The 21,939-nt window shown below is 36.6% G+C and overlaps 2 protein-coding genes across 5 annotated transcripts in view; both read right to left on the minus strand.

The window, feature by feature from the left end:
- LOC117938743 (NADH-cytochrome b5 reductase 3) overlaps positions 1–3,724 on the minus strand; it is a 7,797-nt gene extending 4,073 nt beyond the window's left edge. Inside the window, exons 1-6 of the mRNA XM_034863594.1 lie at positions 3,559–3,724; positions 3,135–3,260; positions 2,934–3,006; positions 1,998–2,104; positions 1,776–1,905; positions 1,590–1,673 (exon numbers count right to left, since the gene is read on the minus strand). Of these exons, the coding sequence (XP_034719485.1) occupies positions 1,590–1,673; positions 1,776–1,905; positions 1,998–2,104; positions 2,934–3,006; positions 3,135–3,260; positions 3,559–3,579 (541 nt within the window). The 5' untranslated portion in view covers positions 3,580–3,724. The remainder of the gene's footprint in view (positions 1–1,589; positions 1,674–1,775; positions 1,906–1,997; positions 2,105–2,933; positions 3,007–3,134; positions 3,261–3,558) is intronic.
- Positions 3,725–4,958: 1,234 nt separating this feature from the next.
- The window catches only part of syt1a (synaptotagmin Ia), a 165,752-nt gene continuing 148,771 nt past the window's right edge, over positions 4,959–21,939 (minus strand). For all 4 annotated transcript variants that reach the window (XM_034863585.1, XM_034863584.1, XM_034863583.1 and 1 more), the window contains 3 exons: positions 21,259–21,376; positions 13,016–13,149; positions 4,959–9,034 (listed from right to left, as the gene is read on the minus strand). In XM_034863585.1, the coding sequence (XP_034719476.1) occupies positions 8,828–9,034; positions 13,016–13,149; positions 21,259–21,376 (459 nt within the window). In that variant the 3' untranslated portion in view covers positions 4,959–8,827. The remainder of the gene's footprint in view (positions 9,035–13,015; positions 13,150–21,258; positions 21,377–21,939) is intronic.

Here is a 21,939-nt window from a genome sequence, read left to right on the forward strand (position 1 = left end):
AACAATAAAAAATATCAAAGTATAGTATGTTGAAAAAATTATAAAAAGTGATAGTATAGTATGTTGAAAAAATTATAAAAAAAGTCATAACATAGTATGTTGAAGAAAATCATAAAAAGTCATAATATAATATATAACAAATATCATAGTATAGTATGTCGAAAAAATTATAAAAAAAGTCATAGTATAGTATGTTGAAGAAAATCATAAAAAGTCATAATATATAGTATGTTGAAAAAATTAAAAAAGGCATAGAATACTATGTTGAAGAAAATCATAAAAAGTCATAATATATAAAAAATATCATAGTATAATATGTCGAAAAATTATAAAAAAAGTCATAGTATAGTATGTTGAAGAAAATCATAAAAGTCATAATATATAGTATGTTGAAAAAATTAAAAAAGGCATAGAATACTATGTTGAAGAAAATCATAAAAAGTCATAATATATAAAAAATATCATAGTATAGTATGTCGAAAAAATTATAGTATTGTATGTTGAAAAACATAAAAAGTCATAGTATAGTATGTTGAAAAAATTATAAAAAGTCATAGTATAGTATGTTGAAAAAACTGATAAAGTCATAGCATAGTATGTTTAAGAAAATCATAAAAAGTCATAATATAACAATAAAAAATATCAAAGTATAGTATGTTGAAAAAATTATAAAAAAAGCCATAGCATAGTCTGTTTAAGAAAATCATAAAAAGTCATAATATAACAATAAAAATATGATAGTATAGTATGTTGAAAAAATTATAAAAAGTCAGAATAGTATGTCAAAAAAAGAATAAAAAGTCATAGTATAGTATGTCAAAAAAGTCATAGTATGTTGAAAAAATAATAAAAAGTCATAGTATAGTATGTGGAAAAAGTCATAGTATGTTGAACAAATTATTAAAAAAAGTCATAGTATAGTATGTTGAATAAAATCATAAAAAGTCATAATATAGTATATAAAAAATATCATAGTACAGTATGTTGAAAAAATTATTAAAAGTCATAGTATAGTATGTTGAAAAAGTCATTATAGTCAGTTATAGTCAGTATAAGGTAGTATAGCATTTCAAAAAAATTATTTAAAAAAGTTCATGTATAGCATATCAAAAAAGTCATAGTCTAGTATGTCGTAAAATGGCATAAAACTCATAGTATAGTTTATCATAACATTGTCCAATAAAATCAGTGTAGTATGTCATAAAAAATTAAACATAGTACCGTATGTCTAAAAATCTGATTATAAAATAAGTAATGTCGTAAAAATATAAAAAAGTAATTGTGTATGTCATAAAAATGGCATCAAAATTCATTTTAAAAGTCATAGTATTCCTAATGTGACAGACAGGTGGTGTTACAAAGTAGTGTATTAAATGTAAGCTATTGATAGTAAAAGTATTGAAATGAAACAAGTCTGAAGATTAAAATAGAACGCATAATGCATTCCAGAGCCACAAAAATGTTTCTGACTTCACTTTGAGAAACCATGGTTTAGGCCATCATCTGCTAACTAACGTGATCATGAGATAGCTGCTAAACAATAACCTGAGTAAGCAACTTTGATAAATGAGTCTAGAAGTTTTCCTCACCGGTTCCTCCAGCAATCATGCCTACATGTTTAGCTGTCTTGGTGTCAGCGGGGGACTTTTTATCTGGTTGTACAGCAAAAACACCTGTCGAGGGAAAGTTACAGGATCAGATCAGGCCGCTGAAGATTAACTACAAACCTTGGATCTTTTCACCTACTGGATCAGGCATGGGGTTATGGTGCTCACCTTTGCCTTTGTAAACAATAAGACCACTGGGTCCTCTGAAGTCAATAGTGTCGTTGATCCTCAGGCTCTCCAAGTATTGACTCATCTTCCCACCCTCTGGGAATTTAGGATTAACATCTTTAAAGTAAATCTGTCAAGAAGGGATAACAGAAGAACCTGGTTTAAGAAAATAAACCACCTATCCATATATAAAGACAGACATATCCTTCCTTAAGGCTATACCTTCACCACCAAGTCCACATAGCCTTTGTCATCATCACTGGACACTGGTGTATACGGACGCACCACCAACTTGCCATCGATTTTTGCAGACAAATAGATATGCTGCCCTGTTGAGGAAAACACGGAACGATGAGCATCTCAGTTTAGTTTTGATGTCAACAGCTTCATTTCCCATACGCTTGATTACTAACAGCACGCTTCATGTTTATCTTCAAAACAATATAATGTTTTACATATATAATCTACAGCTAAAACCTTAAGTTGTTTGATACAAGTAATCAACAACAATTTTGTCTGGTTTTAGCTTCTCAAATGTGAAGATTTCCTGGTTTTATTTTGTAATATTTGATAGTAATTTAAATATTAGGTTTTTAATTTGATTGTCAGATTTTTTTTAAAAGCTCTATAAAATTAAAGAATAAATTAAGAATCAACAGCATGTTGATAGATTGATTAAATAATTGTTAGATACAGCCCTAAAATATTACAGTATCTTCTTGGTTCAACTGCTTTTAATTGGAAAAATTCCATATACTTAAAAATTAAATGCACAGAAACAATACCCAACTTTACTCACTTTCTCATTAATATTCACCTTCACTCCAATCTTGTTAAGTTGCAAAAACAAGTATGTACATTAAATATACATGGTTTTGTTTTCCTCTCCGTGTAGTCGTGTATTTCCACAGAACAGAAGGTCTCTTAACATCCTTCAATCATATATATATTTTTGAACGCCATAATTTAATTCCTTTGCTTTTTCTGTTTGTTATTGTGCATACACGTTACTGTAGTTTGAGTGTAATTGTTTTCTGTAAAGTTAAAGTTAAAAAAAGAATAGGCCACTTTTAACAAGTCCTTCTCATATTATAATGACTTTGATCAATGCTGGTTTCCATATGTTAGTACTGATAGTATAGGAGTGCACATACTAACCGATGGGGAGACCGAGAATGTGTTCAGGGGAAGGCAGGGCAAATCGGAACTTCCTTGTGTCATGGCTGACAATCTGCACAAGAAATAAAGTTTATCAGAAAAAAAACAATGTCAATACCAAAACAAAGCCACATGGGTGCTTATTCGGCCGTGCTGCGTTTTTTGTAGAGTTCAGGTTTTATATTATAATATACTGGTTACCTGTTTGTCCAGCAGTCGCAGTGCATATTTGATGTTGGGGTCCTCTAAGGTGAGGGCTGGTCTCCTCTTTGAGAAAAGGAGTCTGAAGATCAAGTTGACGATGCTGTCAAAGCCGCCTCGGATCAACTGTAATTAAAGGTAAAAACGGGAGAATGACACAGACCTCCGCCAGATAGCATTAGCTACCAACTGTTTGAGACATATGTGGGGCGTTGTCTCACTTAAGTCAAGACATTTTGTTTAATCTGTAGCTTTATAACAGAAAAAATGAGTCATAGACATTCCTGTGGGCAGGGCCCCACCAAGCTTCCAACTTGGTTAGGAAAAAGTAAATGTTGACGTTAGCTAATGATAGCCTGAGCTAACGCAACGCAATTAGCTAAACTAAAATAAGCCTGGCTACATTTAATAAATATATACTTACACCAATGATGTAAGACAGCATTTTCAGTCCGTTTTTGGCAACTGAAAGGTTGTTTGTCAACGCAGAGCAGAGAGCAGCACCAGATAAGTTTGCTCTTACTGTCACGGTCGTTCGAGGGGCTGTCAAGTTAGCGAGGGCAAATAATCATCCGGTCACTGTTTTTGAAAATAAAAGCATGGTTTCGGAAAATGATGCGTCTTTTTTATATATAACACCCGGCAAGTCGGTATTACCAATGGATATATGCAATGACAAATACAGATACAGTTTTATTTATTTATTCATCTTGTAAGAATACAATCTTGACATTACTTCAACTGAAAAAACGCAACTTCCGGTCTGATAACGGTTAATGCTAGCTACTTTGAAGACGCAGAAGCTTAAACATCACGTCCACATGGAAGGCTCGGCTTTTCAAAATACAACTCTTCATAAAATAAAATAAAGACTGGACTTAAAAGAATTACAGTCCACAATTATTAATTGGCACAAAAAGCACTAAGGTAAAACTGTAGTTTCTATTTATGTACATAAACACATATGAACATAATTTTCCGCCAAATTCCATTTTTAACCACAAAACTTTTTGTAAATCCCTTCAGAAGATACAAAAATGTATCAGGCTAAATTTTGGAGAAGAAAAATTATGAAAAAACACTACACTACAATATTTCCATTTAATGGAATGGTGCAGCCTAAAAAAACATTGTCTTGGCGTGAATATTACACATTTGTAAACCAAACATGATATAGCTTCAATGAAGAAGCTGATCAATAACAAGTGCATTTGTCAGATATTTTGGAATATGATGATTTGTTTAAGGTAAATGAAAGGAAACTGGATGTTAAAGGGTTTAATGACATGACATACTGGTGAGCCGTATTGTCCTTAACACCCAAATTAACTTCATTTCATAGCAGCAGTTTAGAATCTAGAAAGTTACAACCTTGGGGGTGCTGTCATCATCAAATTCACTCTTAACTGAGCTTCACATCCATGTGACATCATGCATTTGTCGGGAGGACAAACTCTTGTCCCGATTTTCTGGCTGCAGTAGACATCAGTGAATATTCACTAATAGAAATTGATCTGTGACCAGAGCAAAATGGAAAACATAATAAGAAAAAAAAAACATTTTTATTCTTCTGCTCATTCACTGTGGCATGCTCCACTATGTCCTTTAGATGGCAGTAGTACGTTGTTAACAGGCTGGTTTGGATAATTCAAAGCCAGATCAAAGTTTAGAAGCACATTGCAAGTGGAATTTTTAATAAATGAACTTCTATACTAACTAACAGTACTGGAAGTACTGAAAAGCGTTGATTACAGGAAGGCACAGCATCTTAAATGAATGCTTTGATGACACATAACTGAAAATATGACATGATAAGCTTCCATATCAACAGGAAATAAAACATTTTTATTGATCATTTGTGTATATGAAGTTATATAACAACAGTCAGAAAACTCCACAGAGTGAATCACTACACAAAGTGAAAAAAAATGTAAAACACCTCATCAAAAATGAAGGTATAGCCTACACAGCAAATATAACTGTCAGCATCTCGCTGTTACTGCGAGCAATATGGCAGGAAAAAACACCCCGAACAGTTCTACAAGATTACAGAGAAAATTTCCACACACAAAATACTCAAGCGGGCAGTTGATATACACAAAGGCAACTAGGATCTTTCTACAGCATCAGATTCTAATACTTTACACAGCTTTGTTTTTGAAAGGTCAGTGTGGCTTTTTGTCAGTGCCACTGGAGAGAATCTTGAGTTTGTGGTCACACAGAGAGCTTCATAAGGAATTTTATTTTTACAAGAGAAATATTTAGGGTTTGATGATGCATGCATAGGCCTACTTTGGTAGCAAATCACAATAAGAGGAGTATTGCATTGCAGTGCAGGTAATGGCTTTGTGGTTTTACCCCACACACCTCGCAATCCGATCCGCAATGCTGCCTTTTACCCAATTTCCTGATTCATAGCCTACATGTTTATTTCTATCATAATTCAGATTTTCAACTTTCAGCGTTGATTTCATAATTCAGTTAGTAAAACTTTCTAGCATTAATATCGAATTGCTCAGGCAGTTTTTACAATGTACTTTCATCCATATTTTCATTTAAATCTGAAGCTGTACGGAAATTCATTAATCTACATATGTAAAACGTGTCACATAAAATAATCCCGTAGTTGAAGAAGGATTGGGAGTGCAGCTATGTTAATGTATATTTAATGATTTTTGAATGCAATCAGACAGGGGAGATTGTACCCCAGAGGATTGTGAAATAAATTCCTAATAGTTGAAAAAAATATAAAAAGGGACACATTTCTTAACAAGAAAGTGCAAAGTACATCTAATCTCACAACTAAAGCAATCCACACCAACACAGTCCATACTGTACATTCAGCGTTTTCATCTCAAATATAAAAGTTTTTTTGAACAGGGCAGTGTCCGAATAAAATGTAAATTCATAAATGGAAAGGAAATAAAGACAATGAGATATAGCATATTAATGATAGATGAATAAAATTATATCTGCACATGAATAATCCTATTCATGTCACTTTATATTTATTTTAGATATACATTTTTGACACGGTTATGTAAATATATACACTGCATTTTAAGGGGGTATTAAATGTAGAATCTTGTTTGGTATTTAACTAATACTCCCTGAAATTTCTGATGCTGCGTGCAAGAAGAGAAAACAAACCTGTGAAAAGGGAGGGAACCCTAAACATAGGTTGACAGGTGTCAAGCTCCAACCTGTAAGCTGAATCCAAGTGTGCTGTGTCCTAACCATTTCACTGGAAAGGAGAAACATCTCTCTGGACTGGAATCATCCTCATTTTATTTATTTTTTGGGGGCAACACAACCCACATTAACACTATGGGATGAACATACAAGTATTGCACAGTGCTCAACAAAATGCTGTGTGAAGTGACCCACTCGCGCTCAGATAAAACGTCTTTCTCTTTGCTACGCGCAGTCTGGTGACCCCACGCGCACTCTCTTTCTCTGCATGTAGAAGGGAAAATGGCATTAAACGCTACAACATCACTACAGAACAAACTGGTTTCGCTACCTACTGATAAGTCTACATCTCTAAGCACACACGGCAGTCACAGTGATACACAAAGTAGTCCTCAGAGACTCCTATGGAATGACAAGTAGCTTTTTCATAATAGTGCTATCAATTACACAATAACATTGAAAACATTTAGAAAGTCCTCCTGAAGCTAGCATCGAGTATATGCAAGAGGTTCCTCCAAGATAAGAGACTTCATGGTTGTCATGGATCAAAACGTATTCCTTTGCTAATTGGACCTGTAGTAAAGGAAGTGATGGACTAATAGCCTACGCAGACCATTAACTTTACGGTTATTTCCCATTCTCTTGGTGTAGTCCGTACCAACAAGAAAACAAAACTGACGTAACTGGCTGAAACGTGATTTGTCATCATTGCTCTCTTTCGTTTTTTTTAGTCAAGCTGATCAAGCGGTCACATTTCTGGCTGCCCCTGCAGGTGTTCTGAAATAAAGCCAGCCCAACAATTGACAAAAATTGTTTCAAATAAGTCAACACACTAGTTTAAAGACATCCAGTGCAAAAAAGCAGCCACATAAAAGTTAAAACTGGCAGTAAAACATGGCTAACTCTAGTCACTGTGAGAAGGCAACGCAAAGCAAAGACTGCGATTCAGGGCACCATTGCAGCCAAAGACATTGTTCCCAATAAACCGAAGCTACAACCACTAGCAATTGGGAGTGTGCATGAAGAGACGATCTTTACATAAGTCACCTCTGAAAATGGCAGTGTTTAGAAACTTGCTTCACCTCCGTCAATATAATCACATACATTGACTCACTTTTTAGACATTACTCTTGATTTTTCTTTTCTCTTCTCTGATTGAAGGCAAAGGGATCATATCAGAAGAGACAGCCCCTGGTGTCAGTAGATCTCCCCACGTCCCAGCCTTTAGTAAAGATTGTAAAAAAAATCATGCAGTTTACGAAAAATAGTCAAGACGTGGAATTGCTCTAAAAAATAGTCCTCTTAAAACCATAGTCAACCCTCTTTTTTTAAAATTTCTTTTTTTAACTCCCTCTAAAAGATCGGACCCCGGCCTAAACACGATATACTTCCCACCTCGCCGAGGCTGTTTAAAGTAAACAAGTTAACAAAATATTGTTAAACGTGCTTAAGGACACAATGGCTACAGCTTGGTGCTTTTTTCACATGGGGTCTGTTTTGTAAGGGTTGAGAAATAAGTCTTTTTTGGAGGCTATATTTTCCATTTTTGGAAAAGAAAACAAGCCGGTTCAAGTGAACGATGGCCTTCCAAACAAGGACCTATTTCACCTAAACTGCCAAATATGGAGAAAATAAATGCTTACTGGTTTGCATTAACTATGTTCTCGTAACAGTGTGCATTAAGCTAAACATACAGGTCCTCTGATTGAGAAATAAGTACAAAAAGTTGTAAGAAATCATGTGCTTTTATAATTTCCAGCAGCATATTCTTTCCCTCAGAACCATAGTAGTTAATGGCCTTATATTTTGGAATATTATGTGTTTATATTCATCTGTCTTTATCATGATCCTTTGCCGAACTTAAAGCCAGACATCGTTCTTATTTCCATATTTCATTGTATATTTCCACTAGTGTCTTGCAGGTTGGAATTCTTTTTTTTCTGGAATGCAATAAGGTAATAAGGTAATTTTAAATCCTGGGATATATAATATTGGCTTTCCTCTACATCTGCATTTACATAATTTAAAATAGAACATCTTATTAAAAACATCAAGATATACACAGATTAGGAAACGGGTAACAACATACAAACACATTAACTAGAAATCATTTTTGTCTGCATACTTATATATACAACTGTGGTACAATAAATTCTTTCAGTCATGCGCTATCTATACAGATCATATTGCTTAAAAGAAGGGGGCATTTGGTCGGTGTGGTTAAGGGCATGGAGATGGAAAACAAAAACTGCTGAATCAGAGAGGAACAAAAAAAAAGAGAAAGTGAGGTAAGTAGGGAACCTGATAGAAAAAAAGCAGAAGGTGGGATGTTGCAAGACGTTTGATAAATTAGGATTGTTTGTGATATTAGGGGCGGTAAAGCTGGGAGAGGTTGAGAGGAGTGTTAAAGGGGGGCTTAAATGGATGGACCCATATATCACTGAGGTATTTACACATACTGGCTAAAGAGTACTACAAGGCAGGTGCTGAAAGGGCCCTGCCTATTTCTTGGTGGAGAGCTGAGCGTCCACCTCTTCCTCAGGCTTCAGCACGTGCCACTGGGCGATGGGTCTCCTGGGGTTGGCCAGCATGTCAGACCAGTGGCGCAGCTCCGTGCCCGAGCTGTTGAGGCCCACAAAGACCTTGCCGATGGCATCGTTCTTGCCGATCTTGTCATAGTCCAGAACAGTTATAACAACTTGCACTTTCTGTAGAAAGGAAAGAAGGGGAGAGAATGTAAAAGTGTTGTCAGCATATAGATGGTTAAAGTGCTCATATTATCAAAAATTTATCTAAACAATTATTCATAATTGCATTTAGAGGTTGTACCAGAGAAGGTTTACAAAAACTGTTGTTGTGATTTAGAGCTATAAAAATAAAATTGAAATTAATTGAATTGAATTGCTGTGGGTCCTCTTTTGACCCTTTGTGTTGAGCTCTCCGTTTTAGCTACAGAGTGAGTCATCTCACTTCTGTTCCATCTGTGTTGGGAGTCTTACATGTGCAGTAACCAGGTAAGGACTACTAGCCAGTCAGTTGCAGAGTCTGCCACGCTAGCAGCTAGGCGAGCATTATAACACGTGTTACAAAGTGACGCACGTTTGTCACGGAAGTGCAGGCAGGACTACAATAGAGCAGTTTGAAGCAGTTTGTGAACAGTGTTTCCTGTTGGAGATGGTAACCCTGGATTTCCACCAACTGCGGATAGGCTTCGCTGCGTGTCGCCTTCGTACTCCGCCGTCAGTCAATAACCCACCCGGTCTGGATTTGTTGAGGAACAGCTGCGGCCACGACTGACACCTGAAGTCACGAGGACCCGCGAGATCTCGCGAATTCACGTACCATTGCGTGATATAAAAGGATGTAGTTTATTTAAACAAAACCACAAAATCTCTGACCTATAGCCATGTTTGCTTTATACAAACAATAAAGCTCCACTTTGTTAATTCAGTGTCTGCTCAAGAAGATATATAGATACTAAATGGACCTTTTGGTGCGATTGGTCAAATTAGCATTCACTTTTATTTAGTCTGTATTGTGTCTTGTTATTGTGGCTGTCTCTTATTTCTCTTTTTATGATGTAAAGCACTTAGTAAATTTTGTTTAAAAAAGTCTATTAATATTTTATTAGATTTTACCAGCAGACAGGAGTTGTACTGCAACAGAGCATTAAAAAATATAATAAAGTCAGGAGAGGAGTATTATCCAGCACAACATAACTTTTAAGTTCCGCTTCTCAACTTTTAGGATCTGATGAAGTGGAGCAAAAAAATATATCACTTTCATACAATCACAAGTGTTTTGGGCTCTTATTATCCGCGCAATTTCTTTTGTGCTACATGCTTACAGTTGCTGTGATTCTGCACTGCATATCCCAGAAGTCCCCTGTCACTCAGTGTTTTTTAATGTTTTTAGTTTGAGTTAGTTTAGTTTGTGTTCCTGCGGGTGTTGAGCCGCACCTGCTAAAGACCCTGCTTTTCTATTTTGTCCAAACAAACTGTAAGAGTGAAAAACATTAAGAGATCCCTATATCCTGAGTGGTTAAAAAACTGGATAAACTAACCAAGGTAAGCACTGAAATATCAGTTACTGTAAAGCAGAAAAATGTATGCATTTGTGCACTGAGCATTAACCTTCAGACATTAATGTTGATTAACGGTAACTGACACTCCAGACCAGGCCTCGGCTATATCCAGAGCCAAACACAGCAGATTGTTGATTACTCAGAGGTCTACAACTCAGCCTCAGCATGTGTTTATTCAAAGGAACACTGCAGTAAGGAGTGACCTGAACATCAATGTTTGGCAGAGAATATGAATAAGGGTCCAAAGAGCCCTGATTAAGTTTCGATCTACTGGCACACTGAGCTGGGGATACTGCCACGTGCATGAACTCAGAGCCCTGTTGTAAAAGAGCATGCCTAATACGCCATGTAATGAAATACCGAATAAGGTTCCCAGATGGCTGGTTGGGGTTAGTTGGTCTTTAAAGAGAGAGTTCACCTTCAAACAAGGTTTGAAGGTGAACCTAATTGAATGCTAATTGAATCACAGCTAATTGAATCACAGCTTTCTTTGACTGGAAATGTCAATCATCACTGACCAGTCAGTGTTCTTTTGCTGATACCAGTAATGTATACTTTATTAGTATACATATTAAATTATAATATTAAATTACAATTTAACCTCTGTTTTTATTACACACATTACATACACATGCTCGGTACCTATACATGCACTACTGGAGAGATGTCAGAGTGAGGGGGCTGCCCATGGAAAGGCTCCCTGAGCATTTGGGGATTCAGTGCCTTGCTCAAGAGCACCTTGGCAGTGCCCAGAAGGTGAACTGGCATCTCTCCAGCTACCAGTCCACCACCACACTTTGAAACGTATGGGGATCACCTTCTGATTCCCAACCCAACGAGCTACTGACTGAGCTACTGACTGAGCTACTGCCAGCACCGCCACCCCATGTATGTACTGTATGTAAGATAGATTTCAATTAAAACAAATGAATCTAAATAGGGAGACATAAGGTCACTGAGTGCTACAAAACTAATTCTGTGTACTAAGGAGTGAAACTGCCTCAGTCAATAACAAACCTGTTTGTGTTAGTAAAAAGTCCAATTAAAAACACTGATTTTAATTACCCCACAATATCTGAGACCGTTAAAATCTTTAGATTAATTACACAAATTGTCTCAAGGTCAATTTTAACTTAACTCTAACTTAACTTAATACGCCGCCTCTGCAGATAAAAATTGTTAATTTGAAGCTTCCTGTAAGCAGTCTGTATAATTTGTTGTAAATGTTAACAAGATGGGGAAAATATGTCTAAGAAATCGATTAACAATTTAAACTATTTTGTTTTCCTTCCACCAGACAGATTGTGGGAGTAGGTCTGTAATTAAAATTCACCACAGTTCTGAGTGTCTTTATTTAAAATCAGAAGTTGTCAGTCTATCAGTTTAATATTTACTACATTCTTTTGTAAGGAGTTGATTTGAAGTATGTTCTCATGGCATTTAGGAAAGTCTTAACTGCACTGAATCAGTGACACGTTTATAATTCAATCAGTGGCACTAATAATTATTTAATAATTAACCTGGCTCTTAATGATGAGAAAAGAAGTTTAAATTTAGCCAACATACTGGTATCGGCTGCACTAAATAATGTCGTGATTCGGATGGGGTTGATTGGGATCAACACAATTTAAATTAAATCTGAAGCTCATGGACCCAAACCCGTGATTTGTGAGCTGTGACAGGCTTAATCAATTTGACTCAATTACTGTCTTGCCTGATGAAAAAATGTTGTTCATTGCTTCCTTTCTGGCAGAGTGTGTGCATTATTTATCCTTCATATTGTTCTGGAAAACATCTTCACTTCCTCTTAGTCTGGAAAACACAGCAGTTGTTACTGTATGCACTTAAGTCACGATGTTTATCATTGTAAGACATACAACAAATGAGATACATGATACAGGCAATAACAAGTTCAGAGAATAACTGGCGAGTAATTGGCTCGTCAAATAGCAAAACCAAGTGTTTTTCATTGTACTGCTATGATAAAACGCCTCTAAACTGATTATTTGGGAAATGAGCTTCTGAGGTTCTATGCAACCAAATGTTTGTACAATTTGTCATCACAGTTTAGCACATTCACTTTTAGAAATGTCAGAGTTTTAAGAATGGATATTTTTAAAAGCCGCTTTTCCACTGGACCAAAAAAACACTAATTTTTGGCTAATTGGCCAGGCTAATTTTTGCTCCTTTTCTGGCACAATGCTATGACACATGTCAGCCAAAAATTCTTTTTGTCGCCGCCCAAGCAGCATTCGGACATTGTTCCAAATAAGTCTGCACTGAATTTGAAAGAGAGACTGAATAAGTAACAAATATCTTAAAAATAGGTAACCGATATAAAGATTTTATTGGCCTCCATGCTGCTTTCTATTGTTTACTAACTGAGTTTGCAGTCATGTGCGTTGCATTGGAAAGCAGAAGGTTAACACATTTTCCCACGCGCTTGTGACGTCAAACGTGACATACCAGAACGTGAAAACAGAAAGACTGTCAATGGGAAAGGAGTGTATTGCTTATTTTTTGTGGGGTTTTTGGTTTTGGTTTTGTGCATATATGCACTATTTTTTGTGGAAAAGAGGTTTACAGTAAATGGTTGAGAATGTACCTGGATTTGTTCAAATGGGACTTCAAAGCTGAAGGACTCATTGTAGTAAGGGTTGAGGGTGTTCTTCTTGATTGTCGTCTTCTTTTTCTTTAGCCTCTTGCCGTTTTGCATCAGATGGATCTTCACATATGGATCTGCGAGCAAAACAATATTTTACAAATGTTAGATTTTCAATTTCTTTGACAAAAGTAAATTTAAAGACGCTCTTTTTTTCCTTATCCTTTTTATCCTTATTCCTCTATGCTTTAACAGATTATAAGAATTAGTCCTTCATTAACTGAATTTCTTTGGCCACTTTGGGGGCAGTGGAACAAGCTTGCAAGTGCAATGCACTGACATATTATTACTTTGATATGATGAACTTGTCAGCAAACAGTTGCCTATTTACACATGCAGCAGACACACAGTAAAATGTTCTGGCTCTGTTTTTGGTCTCTTCCGACTCCTAAGAGAAATAGCTGGTTAGATGCTAAGTGCTTAACTATGTTCGCTATCTTGTTGCTAACTTTGTCTGTCTGCCATTTGGTGCTGGGCAGGTAACGTACAGTGTATTTATCAGTGGGTTGTGCTGCCTGCTGCAGGCCGTTAAATATACAAATATTAATTAAAGCAGCTTTAAACAAACGTTTGAACCCTCAGTACCAACATATTGTATGTATAAATGTCTCCAAAACATATATGGGATATTGTTATAAATAAAGCATGGCCATGTGAGTCCTGTGCGTTTACATCATTTAACCTTATCCAAACTCAAGAGCTTCCTTTTCATCTGTCCAATTGCCTTCTGAAGTGGCACCCAAGTGGTCTGCTTCATCCGTCCTCTTCCACTCTCTAGCTCATCAGGTGGAGTATGTGATGCAAAACAGCAAACTGCCCATAACTTTTGTTTAAGAAGTAGCACTACCCCTCCTGATTTGTCTACATTGTCATTATTGTTATTAAAACTAAATTATAGAAAAAGTGAGTTAATGTCATTGTTTGAGCTCCGAGGTAAAACTGTATGCAGCATTCACCTTTCCAAATTGTCAAAGAAACCATGTTTTGTGGCTTTAATTGGGACATAAAAGGGACTAGATGAAGCTGGTAAATTTGCACAATCAGTCCAAAATATAATAATAATAAAAAAATATGGGCAGCCAAAGAATGTAATAAGTTCCACTGTAATTTTCAAAGGCATACAAAAATGAAAACCAAAAGGAGGAGGATTGAATGAGGAGTCAATAATTGCTGTGGTTCAAAGACCATGCAATCCTCCTATTCATTCACAGTGTGTCTTTTATGATACAATACAATACAATCTTTTTCTGCGGTTGGTTGGTCCTTCTTAATTTAGAAAGTGAGAAATGTACAGTGTTACAATCATTTACACGTAACAGAAGAGGAATGGACATAATAAGCCTCTATTCATCCTTACTCTGGTACAATGTAGGCCTGGTGACAATCATGCCTTAAGGTAATATGTCACAACCCAAATCTAAATGCATTTGACAATTTGGATGGTGCCGATGGCAGCGGGTCAATTTTACCTGTTGATTAGGGCCACAAAAGAAGGAATGCATATTTCTTATACTTTTGTTACTCATAACACCTGGATCTAGGTTACAGTCGAATTCACACTGAATGTATTCATGAATATGAGAAAACTGTTTTTTGTAAAATGAGGCATTAGTAGAGAAGAATGGCTGATTTCTTGACCATGTATACGGGTAATCAGGTTTATAAATGTGCACATATGCATGCCATTATTTTTTTGCAGCATGTAAAAGCACATTTAGAGTAACAAGGTTACAGTGCATGCAAATACTTTGTCCAATTTCCTACATAACCTGACTTTCTCTGAATAATATGGTTTCTTGGGTGCTTGTTAACATACTGAATGTGGTAGTGTCTTAGGCTGCAGTTCCTCTAATGGTCCCTAGATGCTGTCTAATGGGAAAACTTTTGAGTGTATTCAGATACACAGACAACTTCCACCTTCTCTGTCGAAGCACAGGATTCACATTTATTTACCACATTAAATTATGGTCTCATTAGTTGTTTTCACTGCTTTTAGCAAAATGTAAATATCTTTTGGTGACAATTTTTAAAATCATTGTTACATTACGGGTATTTTTATACTTGTTTTGGATACTTTTATACATTTGTATACATATGTTTTGGGTGTGTGCTTGATTGAAGTCAGCCATGGTGGCTTCCACTTGGCCCTTCACAGACTATAGATCAGTGGTTTTCTAAACTTTTATGATTATCACATCTCAAGCTTATCAACACTTAATACAACACAAATGTAAGGGAACTCATGAAACACAACATACATTTCTCATTATAAATAAATTCATGTAAATACATGAACATAAAACACAACAATGTCAACCGGATTGTGGAAAATGGTTCCACATTTGAAGACCAATCGTCAATCATGACAACTATACAAGCTATAGGGGGGAAATTATTCAAAAACAACAAAACTTTGTGTAATTTATCATTCAAGAAAACATGCTGCTTGAGAAAGACATTAAGAAATAACCACTATCTCTCAAATGCTAATGCGGTAGTTCCTCTTCTGATGCTACCAAAATCCCCCTTAACTACTGAACCGCAGTGCTGTGTAGTGGAATAAATAAGAAGTAAGACTTTGAATCAGACCTTTTAATTAGTCGCTAAAACACTGTTTGCTCTGATAATGTGGATTTACCTTTTTTTAATCTGTGAACTGCACTGGAAAATAGCTCTGTTTTTAGCTGGAACATGGTAGGATATATGGCAAAAGTAAATACTGAACAAGCTTAGTGCCCTTGATCTCTTATCCAATTTAGGGGGATAAGGACCTGATTGTAGACTGGCGGGTTTGTCCAGGGCGGCTGACATGAATATAGAGAGAAAACAACACAAACAGAGTAAGAGCGAGAAAACAGGGAGAATAGATAAAAGGTAGGCTCCTAATAGAGTGGGTATCCTCCCGCTGAAAAAAGCTGGAGTGCTGGGATGAGAAAAACAATATATGAAGGTTGTGTGTGTGTTGTCATAATACATCCAATAGTATCTTAATGAGGATTTTCTCCAGACTCCACTAGTAAGTATGAAACAGCAGAGTGAACCCTTCTTACACTCATTTTGTCTGTCAAAAATCAGTGTCTCAGATTAAAAATTTGCACCCCAAAGCTTCAGGCTTTTGGAATTCTGTCCACTTAAATTAACATCTTAAAACAATTTATTCTGTAGTTTTTCCGCACTGAAGTCATGCAATTTAGTGCCATTACTGTCATGTTTACCCCACTTGGATTATCTGATTGAGTGAAGTTTTTGCAGGTTTTCTTCTTGTCCTGCTCGTTCGGAGAAGCGGCTCTGGTATTTTTCTGCTTATTTCAAAATAATCTTGTGTAGGCAGACCTCTGTCTCATCAAGTTCAGAGACATGTAAAAAAAGCTAAGCACAAAAGGTGAGAAAAGGCAAAGGGCAAAGAGGGTGTAGAAAAGGAATTTGTGGGACGTGTACTACTTGTGGAATATTGGTCACATTTGCCTGTCAAGCTTCTGTTCTGCTGTAGCCAGCTATCTAATGTTAGAATCCTAAAGATAAGCAGAGCAAGGAGCATAATATAGGACCCCTACCACCTCAGAAATGGACTGTGTGCTGCAATTAGGCAAGCACAATCACAGCCATGAAGAATGAAAAATAAACGGGCGATTCACTACTTCCATTTATCCACTGTTGCCACTTTATCTGCACTGTTCACTCCAATTTTAGCTTTTAACTATTTATCTGCTATTTTTATTATTTTTTGACGCAACATGTATGTGTGTAAAATACATCTCTTGAATCTTAAGTTAAAACTCCATCTCTGACTGACTCAAAAAAAAAAAGAAGAGAAAGAGATCTTAGTATGTACTTGATGGCTACATGCATGATATTGTGTTAAAGTATTATAGGTATTGTGAGAGATAATATCATGCGGTTAATTATTTTATTTTAATTTTAAAACCTTTGAATTTTTTAAACAGTATGCTCTTACCTATTTTGTTACGAGAGAAAAGGCTTAGACAGTGGAGGAATACTACACAGTGAGTGACCCGTAACTACACAAAATAATGTAGTTAGTCAATGACATTGTTAATGATATGGTAACTAAAGGCCTAGGTAGTAAGCATTGCCAACAAATACAATTTATGCCAGAATAGATAAACACATTTCCCTACACTTTAACAACATTGCACAAACTTTTAAGGCCTTCTGTGTCTAGGTATGTTTGCTATAACCATAACTGGACAACCACCGTTCTGTGGAGGGGTTTAGCGAACTGAAATACGGCTACAACATGTTCAGCACATGTCATGTATCCTCTTATATTGACAACTATGCCTGAAGAAACACAATAAAACAGCTGCATGTAATAACGCAAGATAACCCTTTCTCATGTTAAAAAAAAAAAAAACATCACTGCTATCTAGACGCCCATTATCTTTCTGGCCAGTAGACGAATAGATGAGAGTTTGGCATTATTGAGTTCTGGAAGGCTCGCCGTACCTCATATCCGGCCCATTTTACAGTTTTATCCCAGACGGATGTAATCTGTCCCATTTCATGGATGAATGGCAGCGCTTCTGATGCAACAGCGCTTCCTCACATATGTGTACAGCAAAGAGGCTTGAGGGTTACTCATCTGAGTCCTGGATCTTGGCCATGGTTTTATGAGGCGATGCACTATCAGTGTTCCATTCATTTCCCCCAAGAGGCAGGTTTCTGGATAAGTGATGAGGTCTGAGCCAAATTAGCTGCAGAGTTCAGTAGAGTTACTAAAGAAGTCTTATTTTAAAGTGGTTATTTACAGTTTGAGATTCAAGCTGTGAATAATTGCAGAAGTATTTTGTTATCTGAGTATGAGTATGGGAGTAATTGTTAAGTATTTTAACTCAGACATACATTATGTGTTCAGACAAACAATATGCCTGTGCACATTCTTCCTCAAATATTTCCATGTTAATCAAGTGTGGTCACTGCTGCTGCTGGCAGAGTTGTGACAAATGAACACCAATATAAGCAGGGTTAAATATACCCTGGCTGTCATCTTAGCTTTCCTCCCATCATTTTGGATTTGCCATGGTGGGTGAATCCAGGGGTGACTGTCAGTTTAGTTTTACACACTTAACTCAGCGGTGAAAGGACACACAAACCACACAAACATAAGCGTTTAGGGTGAAACCTAAAATAACCGCGCCAATAATCTCTGTAATAATGTGTTGTAGTTTTATTGTATAATAAGAATCTTAATAATTAATAATACTTATCCGAAAATAATTATATAATAATTAAAAAAGTATCTGAAAGCTTCTGCTTCTCATTATCTCCATCTGTATTTGTATATATTGAAGCAAAAGAAAGCAAAGAAATAAGACACTTATAAAATAACTTTTGTATTCCCTAAATCACTTTGAAATTGCTTCCTCCTCGGCCCGTTCATCATCTTAATGATCCATCTGGCCCGTTGCTTTACTGACTGCGAGAAAACCTCTCAGTCCGACAATCCAGACAAAGAAAACAAATAACTCCCACAGCCAAAAGACTTGATGGTGAACTGGAGCACCAGCTTGGGGCAGTGCAGCTTCATTACCATTGACACCAGCGCCTGTGTGCTTTGATAACCTCTCCCACTGTGGGCCATTAGCTGGTTATGGAACCTTTATTGTCACTACCTCTATAAACCTGCATGTCCTCATTCTGAGTTGCTTCTAGACACTTAGCCTTTGTGTCCTACACAATTGTAAGTCTGGCCCGTGATTAAAGGTGCACCATGCCAGGGGTACACTACAGTTGCTTTAAAATACTGTAAAATGCACCATTTTAAACAGACAATGAGGGAAATTGTTAATGGCTCTTAGCACAAAATCACATGACGCATCTGTGGGAGGTTAAAAGACTTGTTGATGACTTTCCCTGCAGTTGCAATTACTTGCTTTTATAACTCACTTTCTATTCTTTAGTCTGTTTTTCAAAACTGTAAAAGGCACAGCCCACTGAGGAGTCAAGATTCTTTGAAATCTGATTGCTCACAAGTCAACATAATAGATAGGTATTGTAAGTAGACATTGCTGTGGTGGCTACAGCAGAAAGAGAAAATCAACTTGTCAGCAATGAGACTGGAATTATTTTGAGACGACAGCTAAAGAGTATGGTGCTCGGTCATCACCGCACTGACGTGGCAATGACCCTGAAAAACACAAAAAGTCAGTTTATATTATTTCAAAAATCGTTTTTTGCGAGAGACACAGCGTAGAGGTAGATTTGGATGGGATGTTTCATGAGGAGCCAATCAAAAGAATTATTTCTGATTATACATTGGTTAATGATAATACCACCATCTTCATCTGTGAGCCATAATTAGGCATGGTAAACAGAATGACAAAAGAGGAGAAGGCTGATCCCAAGCCATCAATTACTTGTCCTCCTTCTTAAGCTCTGGCTGAGACGCCCTGTGGAAGGGGGCTAATTATTGTTATTACAGACCTGCCCATTATTTCATCCATCTGCTACACACTACAAGTCAATTCACAGAGAAGAAAAGCAGACCCAGCTAAAAAAAAAAATCCAAACACAAACTGCAATTTGGAGTATATTCTGGTTGTGTGTAATTAGAAACATGAACTATGCCATTTCTGAATGCTAATAATTCAACCTGAAACCTACAAACCAGTGGAGATAAAACTTGCTCCAATTTAATGTGACATACAGTATGTGGTGTCATAGTGTCTGTTTTCACTGCTATTTCCCTTCTCTGTAAGAGAGAAACCTGGCCTTCAAAGTGGACACATTAACACCTTTTTCACACTGACTACTCAATGTGCCTGACAATCTCATGATGCAAATGAGCACAGGTGAGCGCTAATGCCAGTAGCATAAAATGGCAGCGGGGGAGGGGTTTTCTTTCTGCCAAATGGTTGCTTGAACTGGTCTGGTAGATGAAAGGGAGCTGTGAGCTTTTAATGTGCGTCAAGTTACACTAGTGCAGGATGTTTAGGCTTATATGGATAGACAGGGCTGTCAGGCAGAAAGCAAGTGGACACAGGTGTATGGTAATTGCAGAAGAAAGCATCAAGAAAGGAGAGGGAAGTGCGCTGCGGGAATTTAAATGAAACCACAGAAGAAAGCTAAAGGAGAGGCAGTGTGGGTGGAGGGAGTAGCTTATTGTGTGATTTTGTATTTGTGATAACGGGTGTGTGCCTTTAGGGCTCTGTGTGGCAATGTGTACATGTGAGTGTGTCTGATACTGGCCAATGCTGTCTGGCTCCAGAAGAGGTTTTTTTAATCATGTATTGTCAAGTCAAATCAGCAAAAACAACACACGTTAAGAAGGGCCTTTCAAAGAGAATTACAATCACATAAAAACCCAGACCTAATTGTGTAACAGACTGATATTAAACCTGAACCTCATTATTGTTATTATGCTGAATATATGGGTTTAAGCTTAGTTAAGTGCGCCTGTAGAATCAATCTTACATGTTTATTTTATGCAAAATCATACTCAGATATTTAGTACATAAAATTTGAAAAATATAAAACTCCCCAAAAGATTTTTAGTAACACTTTATACTACACATATTCACCATTAACTACTTACTTATTAGCATGCTTATTAATAGCTTATTTGCTCTTTATTAGCAGTTAATAAGCTTTTAATAATGCCTTACTCTGCAAGACCATATTCTACAATTATCAACTAAAGGTTTTCCCCCAATAACCTCCTAATTACTGCTTACTAATAGTAAGTAGGGAAGTAGTTGTACATGTCTTACAATCTTAATATGCTTTGCGCAGTATGGGCCTTACAAGGTGGTCGTACCACAAGAATAGTCATTCTCCCTTAATAACACTTTACACATCTGGTCTATTCTTATGTAACAAAAATAAAACTACAGATGTTAATAGTGTCAAACACATTGTTGTTTTACTTGTTGTTTCTTTTACATACATTAAGGTCTAAACAGCGCAGTGTCTTTATGAGCTGAACATCTGTAAAAAAAAAACTTTTTGGATTTTTTTTGGGGGGGAAATGTAGTCAAAGTCATGTTTTTTTCTTGACAACGGTAATTGTGACCAGTGATGTGTTTGGGTGGTTGTTAAAAAAACATCCTAGTAGGGGTTGTAGGAGAGGCAAAGTGTGTGCTGCTGTACATGTATAATTACAGACAAAGGACCTGTCAGAGGGGAAGTTAGTGGGCACAGACACACACCATTGTAATTGTTCTCACCTGACAAGCCTCCCACATCCATTTTCTTCAGGTTTTTGGCCTCTAAGACGACCACAGTCAACTTGCCAGCAGTGGGAACGTATCGCAGAGAGAAGCAGATATCACCCAGCTTCTCTTGCTGTTGGACGGGCAGAAACATTGCAAAAGGTGAGAGCAGTTTTAACAGCAACTACTAAATCCAAATTTCCTGCATCACATGCTCACAGCAGATGCTCACTGAGAGGTTAGATGAGGGGACAAAATAGCTCGTAAATTCCCCTCCAAAGCACATTACAAATTGTTCAGTCAACCAAATATAAAGCTCTGTAGTAGGTTGCCTTTTTTAACTTAGAAATGTTGATTTGGTTCTGCAACATTTAATGATAAAAGCTTCAACTGCCAGTGTGTCTATATGAAAAGGGATGGTATTAAATAGTTAAAGTACAGTACACTGACACTGAGTTGTTTGAAGTTACATTTATGTCCACTTTGAATAATTCACAGAGCCGACGTTGTATGTTTTTATATTTGCTCTAATGGCATCAGGGCTTTCTACAGGAATAGTAAAGAATAGTAGTAGTAAGGAATATGCACAGAAAGACCAGTAGGCTATACATAATTCATTGGTATATATTATAATCTCCAAGTCTCAGTTTTGTTCTCTTTGACGACACCCATGGCAAAAAGCAGTACTTGCAAGTC

The sequence above is a fragment of the Etheostoma cragini genome, chromosome 23, assembly GCF_013103735.1.
Source record: "Etheostoma cragini isolate CJK2018 chromosome 23, CSU_Ecrag_1.0, whole genome shotgun sequence".
NCBI lineage: Eukaryota > Metazoa > Chordata > Actinopteri > Perciformes > Percidae > Etheostoma > Etheostoma cragini.